At 45.9% G+C, this 15324-nt stretch overlaps 1 protein-coding gene across 2 annotated transcripts in view; it reads left to right on the forward strand.

The window, feature by feature from the left end:
• Positions 1 to 15324, forward strand: part of ZFHX3 (zinc finger homeobox 3) — a 249272-nt gene that overhangs the window by 209405 nt on the left and 24543 nt on the right. For both annotated transcript variants that reach the window (XM_061138860.1, XM_061138859.1), the window contains exons 5-6: positions 12600 to 12733; positions 12886 to 13086. In XM_061138860.1, coding sequence (XP_060994843.1) covers positions 12600 to 12733; positions 12886 to 13086 — 335 coding nt within the window. The remainder of the gene's footprint in view (positions 1 to 12599; positions 12734 to 12885; positions 13087 to 15324) is intronic.

The following is a 15324-nucleotide window of genomic DNA, read 5'->3' on the forward strand; positions in this document are numbered from 1 at the left end:
GCTAATCTGAGACAGGATGACTGAGCATATTAGTGCTTTAAACAAACAAACAAACAAAAGATGGGGCAATAATCCAACTTAAAATGACAACATGGTAACTTCAAAAATCCCTTACTGAAGTTCATGTTTGCATTTTTGTAACATTTGGAGTTAGAATTGTAGTTAGAGCTTTGCTCTTCAAGGGGAATGGCCTGAAGGGATTTTATTTTATTAATTTTTTTCAATCCATGATGCTCACCTAACACACAGCAATTAGTGCAGTGGAGCATCCCTGATTTGAATCTATGGAAGATTGCTATTAAAGGGGGGTATTAATGGGCTGGCAAGGTCTGGACGACTGTTGGGGAAAAGTGTGTTTATGGAATATGCTGCTGGCAGGCATGATTTCAATCGGATTTGACATGTTTAACATAAATGTATAGTGTACGGCTCTTGCTGCGTATGAATAATTCCTGCAGACCCACTGCATTTCTAATTACTGAGGCTGAAAAAAAGCAGGTCAGGCACATCCTGGTGGAAATCTATTACCAGCCCTCCCCCTCTTCTCACTGTTGTTTACAGCTTTGTATAAATAGGAATGCCATTGTATGGGGAACTGAGTGCCTGAAATGTAATCTGTGTCAGAGAAAGGAAAGAGGCTGAAACAATACTTTAAAAAAATAATTGAGTTCATAAAGACAAAAGGAGGTATGTGCTGAGAGGAATCCTCTGTGCTACAAGGAGGCAGAAGCCTGGGGCTCACCGCCTTGGTTCTGCCACTGTTTAGTTGTGTGACCTCTCATCTCTAGAGCTCCGTTTCACAGTTTGTAAAGCAGGCGGTTTGGACTCGGTGGGTTCTTGCATTTCTGGGACTTCTTAAAACTGTGAATGGAGGAGGGACAGTTGTACAGTGGTGTAGAATCTTGGAGAATCTTCATTCCTAAGGTCTGAACGCTCATGACTTGCGAGGATGTTCCTGGTTTCCAGCTAGTGGAGAAAGCATGGATTAGGAGTGGATTAAGAGTTCACACAGCCCCTTAGTCTTTTCCTGTGGTCAGCCTTTCTTGGTAGGACAGTCCGCGGGGTCGCAGGGTCGGACGTGACTCTGTGATTGAACGACAGACACAGAACACCCTTGCTCTCGCCTGGCCCCTGTCACTGGGCACATCACCCAGACTGTTAGAGCCGGTGATGACGATACCCCTGGCGAATCTTTGGAGACTCTCGTGTTACCTCTGAGTGGATCCCCATGTCCCAGCCCTGTAGCGGGCTGGAAACCAGGCCCTTCACCGCCTCTACGAAAATCATTGTGGTCTGATTCTGTGTCCTTTCAGAATCTGGTTCCATCTCTCTACCAGATCCTAAAATAAATTTGTCTTTGCAGTAGGGTACATGAGAGGGAATGCTGGGAGCCTGGTTTGCATGGCCCCGTTGTGGTTCCCATCCTTGCTGATGGAATCCATTTTTGGTTTTCCATTTCCACACGCAGATGGGAATTGTGTGGCTAAGTCAGCTTTTCCCTTCCCCCATCTTTTTTTTTTTTTTCCAGGCCACTTTCAGTATAACTTGAAGGCTTAAGTCACTGCAGGCAGATTTCTGTCTCACAGTTGAAAACAAACCATTTGAACTATTTTTATGTTGAGAAGCAAAAATAGATACAGGGTATGGTGTATATCTGCACTTGCCTGAATTCCAGTAATTCAAAGGTCTCAGCTTTGAGAATTTATATTTAAGTCATAAGAGAGATAGATACCACATCAATTGAGCAAATACTCTTTGTGCAGATGTGGGATATGCAAAAAAAAAGTAGTTGGAACTCACTTTCTAGAAAGGACATCATATGCAAGCATATAACTAGGTAATGGTGTGATGAGAATTATCATCAAGGTATAGTTAGAAGGCAGTGACCCTGGAGATGAAGGAGTAGATTGTTTTCATGGCTGTAGAAAATAACTTATAGGTTTGCCTATTATTCCTGCAGCTTGGCCATGTTAATCTTCCTACTTTGTTTCAGTGTTAGGTTTTGTCCTGATGGGGGAAGCACCTGTTATTAGAATCATGACCATGTTCTAAAAAAGATAAAAAACACTGTAGTGCCTTTCTCATGGGATATCAGAGCACTTTCATTAGGTTCTCACATTCTTCCCCGGGTGCAACATTATCTTTACTTATCAGGCTAGAGAACCAAAACTCATCAGTGGAGAAGTCCTGGCTGTCAGATTTGTGATCAAACGGTGATTTGCCTTCTGGGTCAGGGTATATTCCCTGGATTATAAAGCTGAAGAACCACGTGACATAGGAGTGTTCTCTCAACTGTATGAAGATTGGAGAAGACTTGAAGACCCTGTTTCATCCTGTTTCTCTAGTTGTCAAGCAGAATTGTCAGCTCTTTATGGTTAGGGGCACATGGCATTCATTCATATTTTTGTGTGTGTTTTGTTTTTTAGAGACATTTCTTAGTGCTGCTTTAGGTTTACAACAAAACTGAGAGGTACAGAGATTTCTGATATACCCTCTGCCCCATCCCCAATCATAGCTTCCCCCATTATCAACATCACTCACCAGGATGGCACTTTTTTAACCAATGAAAAACCTACACTGATCTATCCTAATAATCCAAAATTCACAGTTTACCTTATGATTTACTCTTGACATACATTCTGTGGGTTTGGACATGTGGCTATCGCTGTAATATCATACAGAGTGTTTTTATTGCCCTAAAAATCTTCTGTGCTCTACCTGTTCACATGTCCCCAACCCCACACATGCATTTTTGTAATCTCCTAGCAAGTGCTTAATACCATCTGAATATTTCATTAACAATCAGCTGGTGAAATAGCATAACCATAAACACTTTTCAAGTGTAAGTTATTCTGTTCTGTGCCTTTTAGATATTAAGTCCACGGGGTGAGTAGGAGTCTGCCGTGTCGATTTACGGAAAAGGTGGATGTAGGATGCCTGTGCTTGTCCTTAAAGCCAGGCCTCTCCCCTCACCCTGTGGTTCTGTGGCTGCACATGCACCTGTATTATTTCCGAGAGATGCTTCTAAAGATGAAACTCATCGTAACAAATGTTTGTACTCTCACCATGTGCTTGGCTCTGGTGGGCTTCATGTGCCTCATCTCTCCTCCTGGCCTCCCAGCAGCCCTGTGAGTGGACACTGTCCTCCCACCATCGGACGTGGAAGCTGCAAGTCCACTGTAGTCAGTTGAAATGCCCAAGTTCACACAGCAGGACTCCAGCCAGGTCACAGCAGCCCTGCAGACCGTGGGCTCCGTCCCTTAGCAAGGGGGCTGGTGCCTTTGTGTAAAGAAAACTTGGCCAGGGAAGACAAGAGTTCTCAAGGAGTCCCCCACGGTACCCTTGAGCCGTCTCCCCCACCCCTTCACACACTTGTCCCTCCTGGGCCCTTGGAGGCTGTGAGCAAACGGAGCTGGGGGGTGCGGCGGAGAGTGAGAAGCTGTTCGGTGTGGGCTCCCCGCTCTTGTGTGCAAACTCCGGGGGGGACATCTCCAGTCTGCTCAGTGTTGGAAACCCACGGGGGAGGGGGCTGCTGTTCCCAGTTTTCAGACCTTCCAGGGATCTGAGTCAGTGTCTTTCTGCCCCAGCGCAGACTGTCAAACTCCTGCCGAACCTGGACAAACCAAGAGCAACCCTTGGTGGGTCCCAGGCAGGTAGATTTGTTGGGGGGCGGCAGAGAACTGAAGTGCGGGGCTCTTCGTGTCTGTCATCATGCTGGACCCAGATTGTGTGTGTTACATGAGTGCCGTCTCTTAAAATTTAGTGAAGTATCTTATGAAGATAAAGATAGGTTTGAAATGGAGAAAAAACCTGGAAGAGTATCCTTCTAGCCTGGTCTTTGGGAGCCTATGCTGCATTGGGGCTCAGAGGCCCTAACTAACCTCATTAAGGTTGGATCTGATGCAGGCGGGATGAGCTTCTGTTAATTAACTGTGGTCTGGTCCCAGCATGACCCACATCGTCTCCTGTTTTGACCTACATCTCACACCTCTGGACTTTTTGCTGTCAATTCAAGCGTCTCTAAGGTTCTCCCTGTTCTAGTGTTTTCCCAAGTCCATGGTTGTCACAATCTGCAGTGAAGCCAGAGGGCAGAGTGATGATGCAGAGCCCAAGGTACCCCCAACTGGGCACTGTGACCACAGCTGCAGGGGGCGTCTGTGCACAGCCCAGCGGGCTCTGCCGGGAGAAGACGGCAGAGCTGACCAGAGCCCAGAGGCAGGCAGACGGATTTGATACCTCTCAGTGAGGACTTGGGTCTTGGCCTCTTTGGTCCCTGCCTGCTGGCCCAAGCCAGGCTCCGGGTGGCAGCCCCGGGCTCAGAAGTTATTATTAAGTACCCCGACAGCTGCTGTTGGTCTAAACGAAGTGGTGGCTGGTGGCTGGTGGCTCTGTTTTGATTGGTGGTTCATTCATAAACTTGACACAGAGGGAGCAAGGTATCTTGAAACTGAATTGTGGGATGGCCTTTTGGGAGCGCAAATCAGTGTAGTTAAGCAGCCTTATGCATATTTCAACATGGAATTAGTACAACAGATTGATGCCTCTGATGTGGGACTTAGCACAGTTTTTTCCCCGAAGATGGAGACAAGCCACAGCAGCCGGCACTCAGCACAGACCCGCCACTGCACCCTGGCTGCTTGCTGGGACGGCGTGGCGTGACCCCCGTTCCCAGAGTGCTGACTTGAGGACACGGGCCAGGGTGGGCCTCTGCACCCTTCCCAGGGACCAAGCCAAGGGAGCCTTGGCTGGTGTGTCCTGCACATGCCAAGACCAAAAAGATGCTGCCTCCTCCTGCAGAGTGGAGAGAGCCTAGAGGTGTTTGTCCTGTTCACAGAGGTTCTTTAGGACACGTGGAAAGACCTAGACTTTGATAGCAAGGCAGCCTGTCGTCGTTCTGGGTTACACAGCTGACAGAACGTGTGGAGGTTACTCCTTCTGAATTTCTGGCTTTGAAAGTGTATTTGTGTTGGCTTAGAGCAGGCACATTCCCTGAGGGACAGCCATATTTAATCTTTCACCTTTGGCCTGAGGGGGAAAACATCGAGCTTTGAGACCAGGCCTGGATCTCATCCCCACGTGTGGATGATGAGAGTATCATTTGCAGCAAGAATTATTTGAAAGTGGACTCCCTGATTGCCCGCACCTGCCAGGCCCCCGTATTTCATTCGAGTCTAGCCGAGAAGTGGTATGAACCCTGCTGATTACAGAGAGCTTCACCTCTGACGATGGTTCTCAAGAGTGTGGTGGGACCATCGGCATCACCCAGGAACCCACTGAAATGCAGGTTCTCTGAATCAGACCTGTTCCAGGGGGTGGGGGCTGCCTTCTGTGTTTTAGCAAGTTTTCCAGGGGATTTCTGACTCACTTGAAGTTGAGAAGTTGGGGCTCTGGTCTCTGTGACAGGCATGAAGTTTGAGACCTATTTCTCCTTTAGCTGGATGGCAGACCTCTGAGTCCCGGGCATATGAGGGAGGGACTAAGCTTTCCTATAAGACAGAAGTGTGCAGAGGAGACACGAGTCCTGGTCTGGCCAGTGGAATCTAGATCATAGGAATGGGAGGGGGGAGACATGTGGTCATGATGAAGAGTGATCAGAGACCTAGCACTCTTTATCTCAACCCTGGTTAAAAAGTAACACTTGGTGAAGGGGAAATAGACCTCCCTGTACTATTCTTGAAACTTCCTATGAATCTATATTTCCAAATAAAAATTAAAATAACAACAGCAAAGAGTTTCTGGATTTTCAAAGTGCTGAGCTATCTCGTTCACCTTCAAGTTGGTAGAGAAAACTAATGAGCCTTTCCCCAGCAGCAGTCACACTCGTTTGTAGTAGAACTCAAGTTTTCTTTGAAATCCTCCATGGAAACAGGAAGCTATACGTGATGAGTCAGTGAGGCCTGTGTCTTGCTCCACCTACCTAGGTATGCTCGTCTGCCTTTCTGAGTAGGTGTCAGAACTTCTCTATCTAGAGATGTACAGAAGCAACGTAGCCTGCAGTTACTCAAACTGGGACTGTGTCTTGAATAGAAGGTTTTTCACCTCACCAGGCTGGATTCTAGGACAGAGTTCTTGGGGAAGGGCGTTAGCCGGGATGTGAAGACCCCCGCTGGCTGTGCCAGTGCTCACCGTCGCCTCACATAGTCTCCTGATTCCTCTTTGAAATGACTTTAAGTGCTCGGCTGGAGGCAGAATGAGAATGAGAACCGTGCATATTCAACAACTAAGTTGGCAGCAGAGTAGACCATTTAGAGGAACTGTCGTTCTCTATAGTAGGGAAGGGAGAGAGTTTAGCCAGATCTCTGGCCACTTATCAAGTGTAGTAGCTCCGCAGGAGATGCGGCATGAAACCCTAGCCTCTGCTTTGGGGAGGGAATTGCAAGCAGATGGCAAGAGCGGCCCCACAGCCAATGACAGTGCGGAGCACAAAGCGTCCTCTGGAAACCATGCAGTTCTGCTTTCTAGAGGGGAGTGTGGGGCCTCTGAAAAGCTGGGTGGGGGTGGGGGGGGTGGCCGTGGAGAGAGCTCACTGCCCCTTGCATTGTATTTTCGTTATGAGCCAAATGACCATTTTCAGGTCTGGTGAAGCTTCTGTGACTAGCGTGCTGGGGTCATTATCTCAAACTCAAGCATCAAGTCTGGAGTTGTACGAATGTGTTTTTGTCTCCTTAGTCAATGGAGATAGATAGAAAAGATTGCTGTAAATTTCTGGGGCAGGTGGCAAGCTGGTTTACGGAACACAAGGCGATGAGAACCTCTGGCTTACGGAAAGTAGCATGAATTAATAATCATTTAATTGGCTCCTCCATTATGTTGCTGGTTTGGGAGATGGAAGTTTAGATGGAGGGGCTGTCAGTGGTGCTTTAGCTCAGAGGCTGATGGTTGAGAAGTGGGGGTGGTGGCTGCCTTTGGTCTTTCACAAGGATGACACTTCAGGCAGCCTCCCAGGCCTTCACCAGAAGGAAGAGGGTCGGCACTTTGGTGGAACACCACTTCCACCATGCCATGAAGGGAGGAAGTGAGCATGAAGACCCCCGCTGGCTGTGCCAGTGCTCACCTTCACCTCATAGACTCCCGATTCCTCTTTGAAATGACTTTAAGTGCTCGGCTGGAGGCAGAAGGAGAGCTGTGCATGTTCAATGACCAAGTTGGCAGCAGAGCAGACCCTTTAGAGGAACCATTGTTCTCCACAGTAGGAAAGGGAGAGAATTTAACCAGATCTCTGGCCACTTATCAAGTGTAGTACCTCCGTGGAAGATGCGACACGAAACCCTAGCCTCTGCTCTGGGGAGGGAATTGCAAGCAGATGTCCAGCAGTGTGGACGTTCAGCACATGTCCTGATCTCCTCAAGGGAGGACTCTGGCCAAGTGCAGGCCTGTGACAGAGAATGTCCACCACACAAACAGCACCACTGATGTGGTGAGTGGAAAGCAGGTGAATTTTGCTCATGAAACTAAAATTTCTGGTACTTTTCTTTTGATTATCTTGGAGGGCGAGTCAATGTCTTGGGTAATGATTAGAGAAAACCAAACACTGCGTACTGTGAGGTTCCATTTCTGTCCCATTGCCATGGTTTCTTCAGGTTTCTTTTTCAGGAGGCAGCAAATCCCTGCCCTCCTTGGCTTGAGTTGTACAACCACCTCACTAGGTGAGAAAGTCTGCAGGCTGTCTGTGGTCTCGTGAGTACAACTCTCAAGTTTTCTGCCACCAAAATTTCAGTGACTTGGATTTTAGTTATTAGTGAGGATTGGAATTGGGTGAGAATTTGTTCTATAAAAAGTGGTTTTATCAAGTCAAGTTAAAGGGGCTGTGTATTTCTACCATACCTGACCACTTGATAAGCCCCCTAAATGATATTATTCTTGCCTGTTCTTCACAGTTAGTCACCTCCCGCCTGAAGCCCCTTACTAGGCTTGTTTTGATTATTCTGTGTGCTTAGAACAGAGTAAGACCATGTGTTCAAAACTGCAAATAAAACTTGCATGAATTCAGATCAGCTCTCTTCTGTTCCTTGCTCCCTCTAATTAATATGGCAGGAGAAGTAAATTTTTAAGTAATTACTTTTAGAGGTTAAATACTCCCTAAGCAGATATGTTACAAACAATGGATACCTGTTTGTTGATGTCATAGAAGTGGTTTTAGTTTTTCCTGAGGAAGCCATGCACTGACTACTGTCTTTCCCTTTGAAATGAAATTCTTCTGCCTGGAATGTAGAGGAACCTAAGAGAATAAAACAGAGAGTCATGAATCAGGTCTGCCTCCCTCAGCATCTGTCTTTGTCAGATACAGTGGCCAGCACATCCCAGTTTAAGGGGGAATGGTGGTTTTCGGCCCAGACGGTTGATTTTGAATTTTCTGTCCTCCATAACCACCACGCGCTGGTCCTTTTTGTGCCTCACCAGTCAGTTGGGTGGGGCAACCTCAACTCCTGACAAGTTGAACAAGTATTTTGTTCACTCCTTCGAAAGTCTGCATGGTAAGGAATCCACAGCTCACATTGTCAGGCTGTGGTTGGGGTTTGACCCAGCATTTCGCTGTCCCAGCATCCCTCTCGCCTGGCTTTACAGAGTATGTCATCCATGGCACGTGTGCGCGCGTGATTCCTGGCCATGTTTTTAAACCCTTTGAAGTGCCAGGAGCCCAGCATGTTGGCTATGGAAGATTCATTGAGATTTAACACATATTTTCGTATGACACAGCTGCCAAAATGAGGAAAAATTGCTTTAACCAGCAAAGTAAAAAATACCACCCGAGGTTTTGCACAGTATGGATCCAAATATCCACATTTTCATGGACAGTTGAATTTAAATTCTAAACACTTTAATTATAATATTAAAAATAATATAACTGCATGACAAACTGAGGAAATGGGGAAATGGTCTATGATGCCATCACCTAAACACAGCAGTCATTTTCATTCAGTCTTTTTTCCTAATCCCTATTTTTTACAGAGCTGTATCATGGTATAATGCACATTTTATCTTTTTTGTTCCTTCAGATTAACATTCTCAAGGACTTTTCCACATTGCTGCATTGCTATCATATGTAACCTCATTTAATAGTGAAGAGGCTGTCCCATGGTTTACTTAACCATGCCTTTTTGTAAAAGATCTAGAATGTTCAGTTTGGCTAACTGAACAGGTGGCTAACATCCACTCCTGTTCAGTTTGTCTTTGTTGAAGAAGCCACTACAGGTTGTAACCCTTCAAGTTTTGACCAGTATAAACCAGTGGGTCTAGGCACTGTTTAAAATTACAGCTTGTCTCTGGATGCATGTTTGTATCTTACTGCTGTGATGTCATAGTGGGCTTCAAGTGACCACTAATTAATTTTTTAACAAATAAAATGTTTTCCAGACCTGTGACATTTCTTAGAATTTTAAGTTAGACTTTTGGAAAGTCTTCAAACCACATTGCTTTCCCTTTTGATATTTGCACTACCTCATTTACTGATGGCCTACAATGTATGCTAGTGACAGAACTGAAGTAGGAACTGACTTTAGGACTCTGGCCCTTGAGAAGTTGTTCAGAGAGAAGCTTGAGAAAAGGTTAGACTGTCATGGCCAGCAGTAAATCCTGTTCCAGCCTGCTGACGGAGAACTTGCACAGCTGTTTGCCCACCTACAGAAATTTTTATAAAGGCTTTGGCACCATGGTTTGATAGGGACTGACATTTTAATGTCTGGGGTCAGGCTAGGAGGATGCCTGTCAGCCTCATTAACCTAACTCTTTGGAGCATTCCCCACATCACCCAGGGATGCACAATGGAATTATAACTGGGTGTTAACAGATTCTGATATGAGAAAGGCACAGCTTTATCTTTAGAGAAAAAGCCTAGGTGGCTAACGTCCACTTCTAGACAAATCTGATCTAATAAAAATGCAGATTGCCCCAGATAGAAATGAGATGAGCCCTGGAAGTTTTTACACCAGTGGATGCAGGGTTTCGTATTAGAGCAGGGCTGCTGTGTTGCTCCAGAGAAAGAGGAATGAGTGAGTGAGTGATTTTATTTTTTAGAAACACTTTAGAAGGACTCCTTAGCTTGAGCATACAAAGGAAGCCTTTAGAATTCCAGAGCAATATGAGAGTATGGTGGTGGGGTGGCGGGGTGAGGGGGGAGATAATAAAAGTCCCCTTCTTCACCCAAAGGGAAAAGAAGAGTGGCTTCTGAAACCAGAATTCTCACCTCTGCAACCTCTTCACAATTCATTACACGTTCAGCGCTGAAGGAAGAGGATGGACCCTTTGGTCATATGAGGAAACTAATGCTGCAATGGGTTACACTGGGTTTGCCTTTTTCAGTGAGTGAGGCGAGTCTGGTGGTCTCAGCCTCCTACTTGTTCACCCACACTGCCCGTCAACTGCAGGGCTGACAGTCATTCTGGGCAGGGCAGGGGGGTGGGTAGCACAGATGGAGGGCACTGATAAGGTGGCATCATTGTCCTTTAAAAGCAAGTCTTGTTTCAGGTCAGGCAGACTGACTAAAAAGACGAAGATGGGTGTTCACAGGAGAATTCTGTATCCTGGCTCGCCCCTAAAGGAGGGGAGAGCATACGGCAGCTCCTTCCTAACTGTAAGCCCTGAATCCTACAGATTGGAGGTGGAAGTGAGGAAGGTGGAAGATGGCTGTAACAAATAGGCATCTGAAGTATCACCTAATGCCTCCACCACTACCACCCTATCTTTAGGAGGAATTTGAAGAGCTAACGCATAGAAGTAAAATAAGCAAAAATGAAAAATGATGGAGAATAAGGAATCTTCTGGGGGAAGGAAGATCTCAAGTCCCTGAAACATTAATTAAAGACTCCTGTTGTGGGAGTGTGCAGGCAGCGGCCCGTCACACTCTAAGTGTCTAAAACCTGTGACACAGGGTTTCGAGGGATCAGGTCTGAGGGGGTCTGGGAGATGGAAAGTGGGCCATGGGGGAACCAGACTAGAATGTTACAGCACCTAGTTAATCGGCAGCCAGTCCATCACATTAAATATCCAGCCGTCATGTATTACCTTTCAAGTGAAAATGAATAACTCCCATTAAGAGCAAAATGGGTTTGAAGTCGATTCGAGACAGATTAAAGTACTGTTATGAATGTGTGTGTTGGGAGGAGGAGGAGGGGTCTGTATGCAATATGCTCGTCCTTGTACTTTTTAAATAATAGATGTTCTACAAACTTATGTAGACCAGGTTACCAAGATACTGGGGTTAAAGGTCACAAGATGTGCATTCTGGGAAGAGCATCCACTTCCTGGAATACTTCCTGCATTTCACTTTTTTTTTTTTTTTTTCAAAATTATTGTGTGGCCTTATGATTTTAATGAACAAAATTGATTTTTTACAACTGTTTATTAAAGCACACATCTGTAATGACAGCATCTTGTGTATCCACGTCAGAACAAATCTCAAAGCTGGAAACACGTGCTGGGTAACTAGACTGGATGAGACAGAAAGCAGTCTGACCAAAGAGTAGAAATGAGGCTTTCCATACCAATGACTTCTGCATGGAGTCAGATGATTTTTCAGTGAGGGCAGCAGGCAGTGGGTATGTCTTGTCTCGCTACCATTTTTAGGATTTTTCCTCTTGCCTCTTGTAATGAGATTCTGAAAAATGGAGTTCCCCATCCAAAACAAGTGAGAGGGCCAGCCTTAAAGCTACTGACCAGGTTTCGGAATGACCAGATGTGACCACTTGAGGATTTGTGTTTATGCGAGAGGAGCCCTGCTTATTTATCCTGGTTAAACCTTGTTAGTCCAACTGTTTTCTCATCCAAATCTTACAGATCTCTTTCCATGATTCAGATAACTCCTTCCGCCACTATTCTGTACCCACTGTTTGCTGCTTAAGTCTCAGGTGACCCTCCTCCCTCATTAGTGTTTTGTCTTTTTGGTGACGTGGGGGGTGAGAGGGCATGGTCTGGGCAAGCAGATAGGAAACTCTCTCTCTGAACTACCCACTCTGAGTAAACTCTTGTGTCTGGAGCATTGGCTTGTTTCTAAATTGGATTGATACCCTGCCTAGTTCCATTCTTAAGTTATGTCTCCCTGCCAAAAGCGAGTTGCTGAACCAAAGCTTGATTTTTTGCATGTGAAGAGATATGTGCAAAAAAATCAAGCTTTGGTTCACATTGATCAGGTCTCCTTTGATTTCAAGACCTGTGACAATAAAGTTGGGAGCATACCGTTGATTACATCTATGAAAGTCTGTCTGGTTCTTGGGTTGACTCGTGGCTGGCAGAGCAGTTGGTGAGACTTCCCCAGCCACTCTCATGAGCCAGCAGGTTGTGTCTTGATCGGTGGGGAGGGGCGTCAGAACAGACTGAATGTAGGTTTATCCAACTCAGAGCTTTTTAGTCCATTTCTTCACCTTTTTCCCTTCGTGTTCAGTTGTTAAAGTTGTATAGTGACAGAAATCCATAGGCAACAGAAAGCAATGCTTGCTTCTTTCCCAGCGTGCCCAATAAACCCATCCAGATGCTCATCCTCCTTTAACTTGGGTGTTTCACAAACACCCTGAGTTATGAATGAATGTTGACTCTCACCCAGCATGCACCCTCTGGGAGCTGGCCTGGCCTGGCTGCTGGATTACATCTTCTGCTTTTCCTTCCAGCATCATCAAGCCAAGCAGAGAAGGAGCTGACAGATTCTCCTGCAACCTCCAAACGCATCTCCTTCCCAGGTAGCTCGGAGTCCCCTCTTTCTTCAAAGCGACCAAAAACATCAGAGGAGACCAAGCCGGAGCAGGTGAGGCCCGGAGGGGCTGTGCTGTGGGAGAGTATTTCAGACACCTGAGGGGAGTGGGACGGGGAGTGCAGTCTCGGTGGGCGGGCGTGGGACAGACACTGTTGCCGCGGGAACTGAAGAGTGAACCGGCGGGGTGGCTGTGTCCCCCACAGATGTACCAGTGTCCCTACTGCAAGTACAGCAATGCCGACGTCAACCGGCTGCGCGTGCACGCCATGACGCAGCACTCGGTGCAGCCCATGCTCCGCTGCCCCCTCTGCCAGGACATGCTCAACAACAAGATCCACCTCCAGCTGCACCTCACCCACCTACACAGCGTGGCGCCCGACTGTGTGGAGAAGCTCATCATGACGGTAAGGCGGCCGGGAGCGGCACCTCAGGGCTCTTCTCTCCCCAGGGGTCAAGGGTGACACTGTGACAGGGACAGGATGCTGTGCTGCTGGATGCCAGAGCCAGGACAGAGTTGGAAATGTCAAAGATGGTCCTGTGACCTCTGTCAGCCTTAGTCTTGGCATGGCCGTGACCCAAAGGGCTCTGTGTTCTCTGCATCCCTCATCATCCTCCCCCCTCCAGATGCAGAGGCCTGGGGGGAGTTAACTGCAAGTTGTTATTCAGGTTCTCCAGGCCTTTACTGAGCAAGTCATGTTCTAGGTTGTTCTTAGATTCATTATGTTTCATTTCATCCTCACAGCCACTGTCTAAAAAAAGGCCTGACGCGTTTACATTATGGCTGAAGAAACTGAGGCTCAGAGAAGTTAATTGGTGTGATGCCACTTTTAGGTGGCAAAGTTGAGACTTGAACCCAGATTCTCCCACTCTAGGAATGCAGCCCCGTGACAGGGGAGTCCCTCGGGTGGATGCTTTCGTTCTCAAGGCAGGAAGATGCTCAGTTGGGTAATACGTGTCGATTCATGAACAAGGGCTTTGCATTTTGAACATGAAGTTGCTCTACCTGTGGGGCATGGCTCTAAGTGGCCACTGGAAACATGGCCCCAAAGATTACTATCAAGATTTAGATATAACATAATGTGAAAACTTTTCAAAATTCTGCAAGTGATACTAATGTTTGTCCTAAGTGATGTTTTGTCATGAGGAATATACATTTGGTGCTACGTCAAGGGAACTTTAGCAGCCAGTGGGAAACTACGGTGACTTATGTGCTTCAAGTGTAACTTTCCATGGGTATTTTCAAATAGACTGGTGAACATTTTGAAAGATTCTCTGTAAGTGGAAACTTCCTTTTGTGGATGGTGGGTTTCTATGTTACAAGTTTCCTGGGAATTCTCTCCAGCCTTGGGATTTTCCTCAGGCTGTCATACTGGGTTGGCCAAAAAGTTCATTCGGGTCTAAGTAAAACTAAAAGACACATTTTTCCATTTTCACCAGAAACTAATGAACAACGTATTTCCTAGCTGAATGAACTTTTTGGCCAACCCAGGACTTCCCACAGCTGACCTGGAACCGTGGGAGCCTAAAGAAACAGGAAGAGATGTGAAGAGGGAGGCATTTTCAATACATTATTCTTTTGCTTTGGTGATTGTTTTTCCTGTTTAATATCACACTGGTCTAGGAAATATGAGCCTGTAGTAATCTGTATGATTGGTTTACATTAGACAGTGTTTCATTTATATATTCTTAAGGACCAGTATATAAATTTTATCTCAAATAGGCCATTGTTTATATTAATTCTTTTATTTTTATTTATTTTTTAAATTTTTTTTTAGTTTTTTTTTTAAATTTTTTTCCCATTTATTTTTATTAGTTGGAGGCTAATTACTTTACAATATTGTAGTTGTTTTTGCCATACATTGACATGAATCAGCCATGGATTTACATGTATTCCCCATTCTGATCCCCACCTCCCGCCTCCATCCCCACCCAATCCCTCTGGGTCTTCCCAGTGCACCAGCCCCGAGCACTTGTCTCATGCATCCAACCTGGGCTGGTGATCTGTTTCACCCTTAATATACATGTTTCGATGCTGTTCTCTCAAAACATCCCACCCTCACCTTCTCCCACAGCGTCCAAAAGTCTATTCTGTACATCTGTGTCTCTTTTTCTGTTTTGCTGTTTGTCATATTAATTCTTTTATAACAGCAACAGTGTGGTACAAGGTATCAAGTCTGGTGATCATTTGAGTCTTCTTCATTTAACAACAGGATGTTACTACTATGTTTGCTTGGGTACTAAATTCCTAAGATACTTGGGGGTGTTACTCAAGCAGTGATTCTCAAATCCTTTTTGGGGGAGACTGGTGAAAATGATTCAGTAGCCTTACTGGGTATTCTATGCATGCTAGTTTGACATTTGTTATTAAGAACTCTTTAAAGTATTCTGCATGTACAAAATTAAAAAAAAAAAAATTTACTTGGCTGCACCGGGTCTTAGCTGCAGCCGGATCTCCAGTCTTCATAGTAGCATGTGGGATCTTTAGTCGTGACATGCAAACTCTTTTATTTGTGGCTTGTGGGATCTAGTTCCCTGACCAGGGATCAAACCCAGGCCCCCTGCATTGGGAGTGAGAAGACTTAGCCATGGGACCACCAGGTACGTCCCTACACGTACAGAATTGTGTGTATAATGCCAGGGAG

Source organism: Dama dama, chromosome 4 (assembly GCF_033118175.1).
Source record: "Dama dama isolate Ldn47 chromosome 4, ASM3311817v1, whole genome shotgun sequence".
NCBI lineage: Eukaryota > Metazoa > Chordata > Mammalia > Artiodactyla > Cervidae > Dama > Dama dama.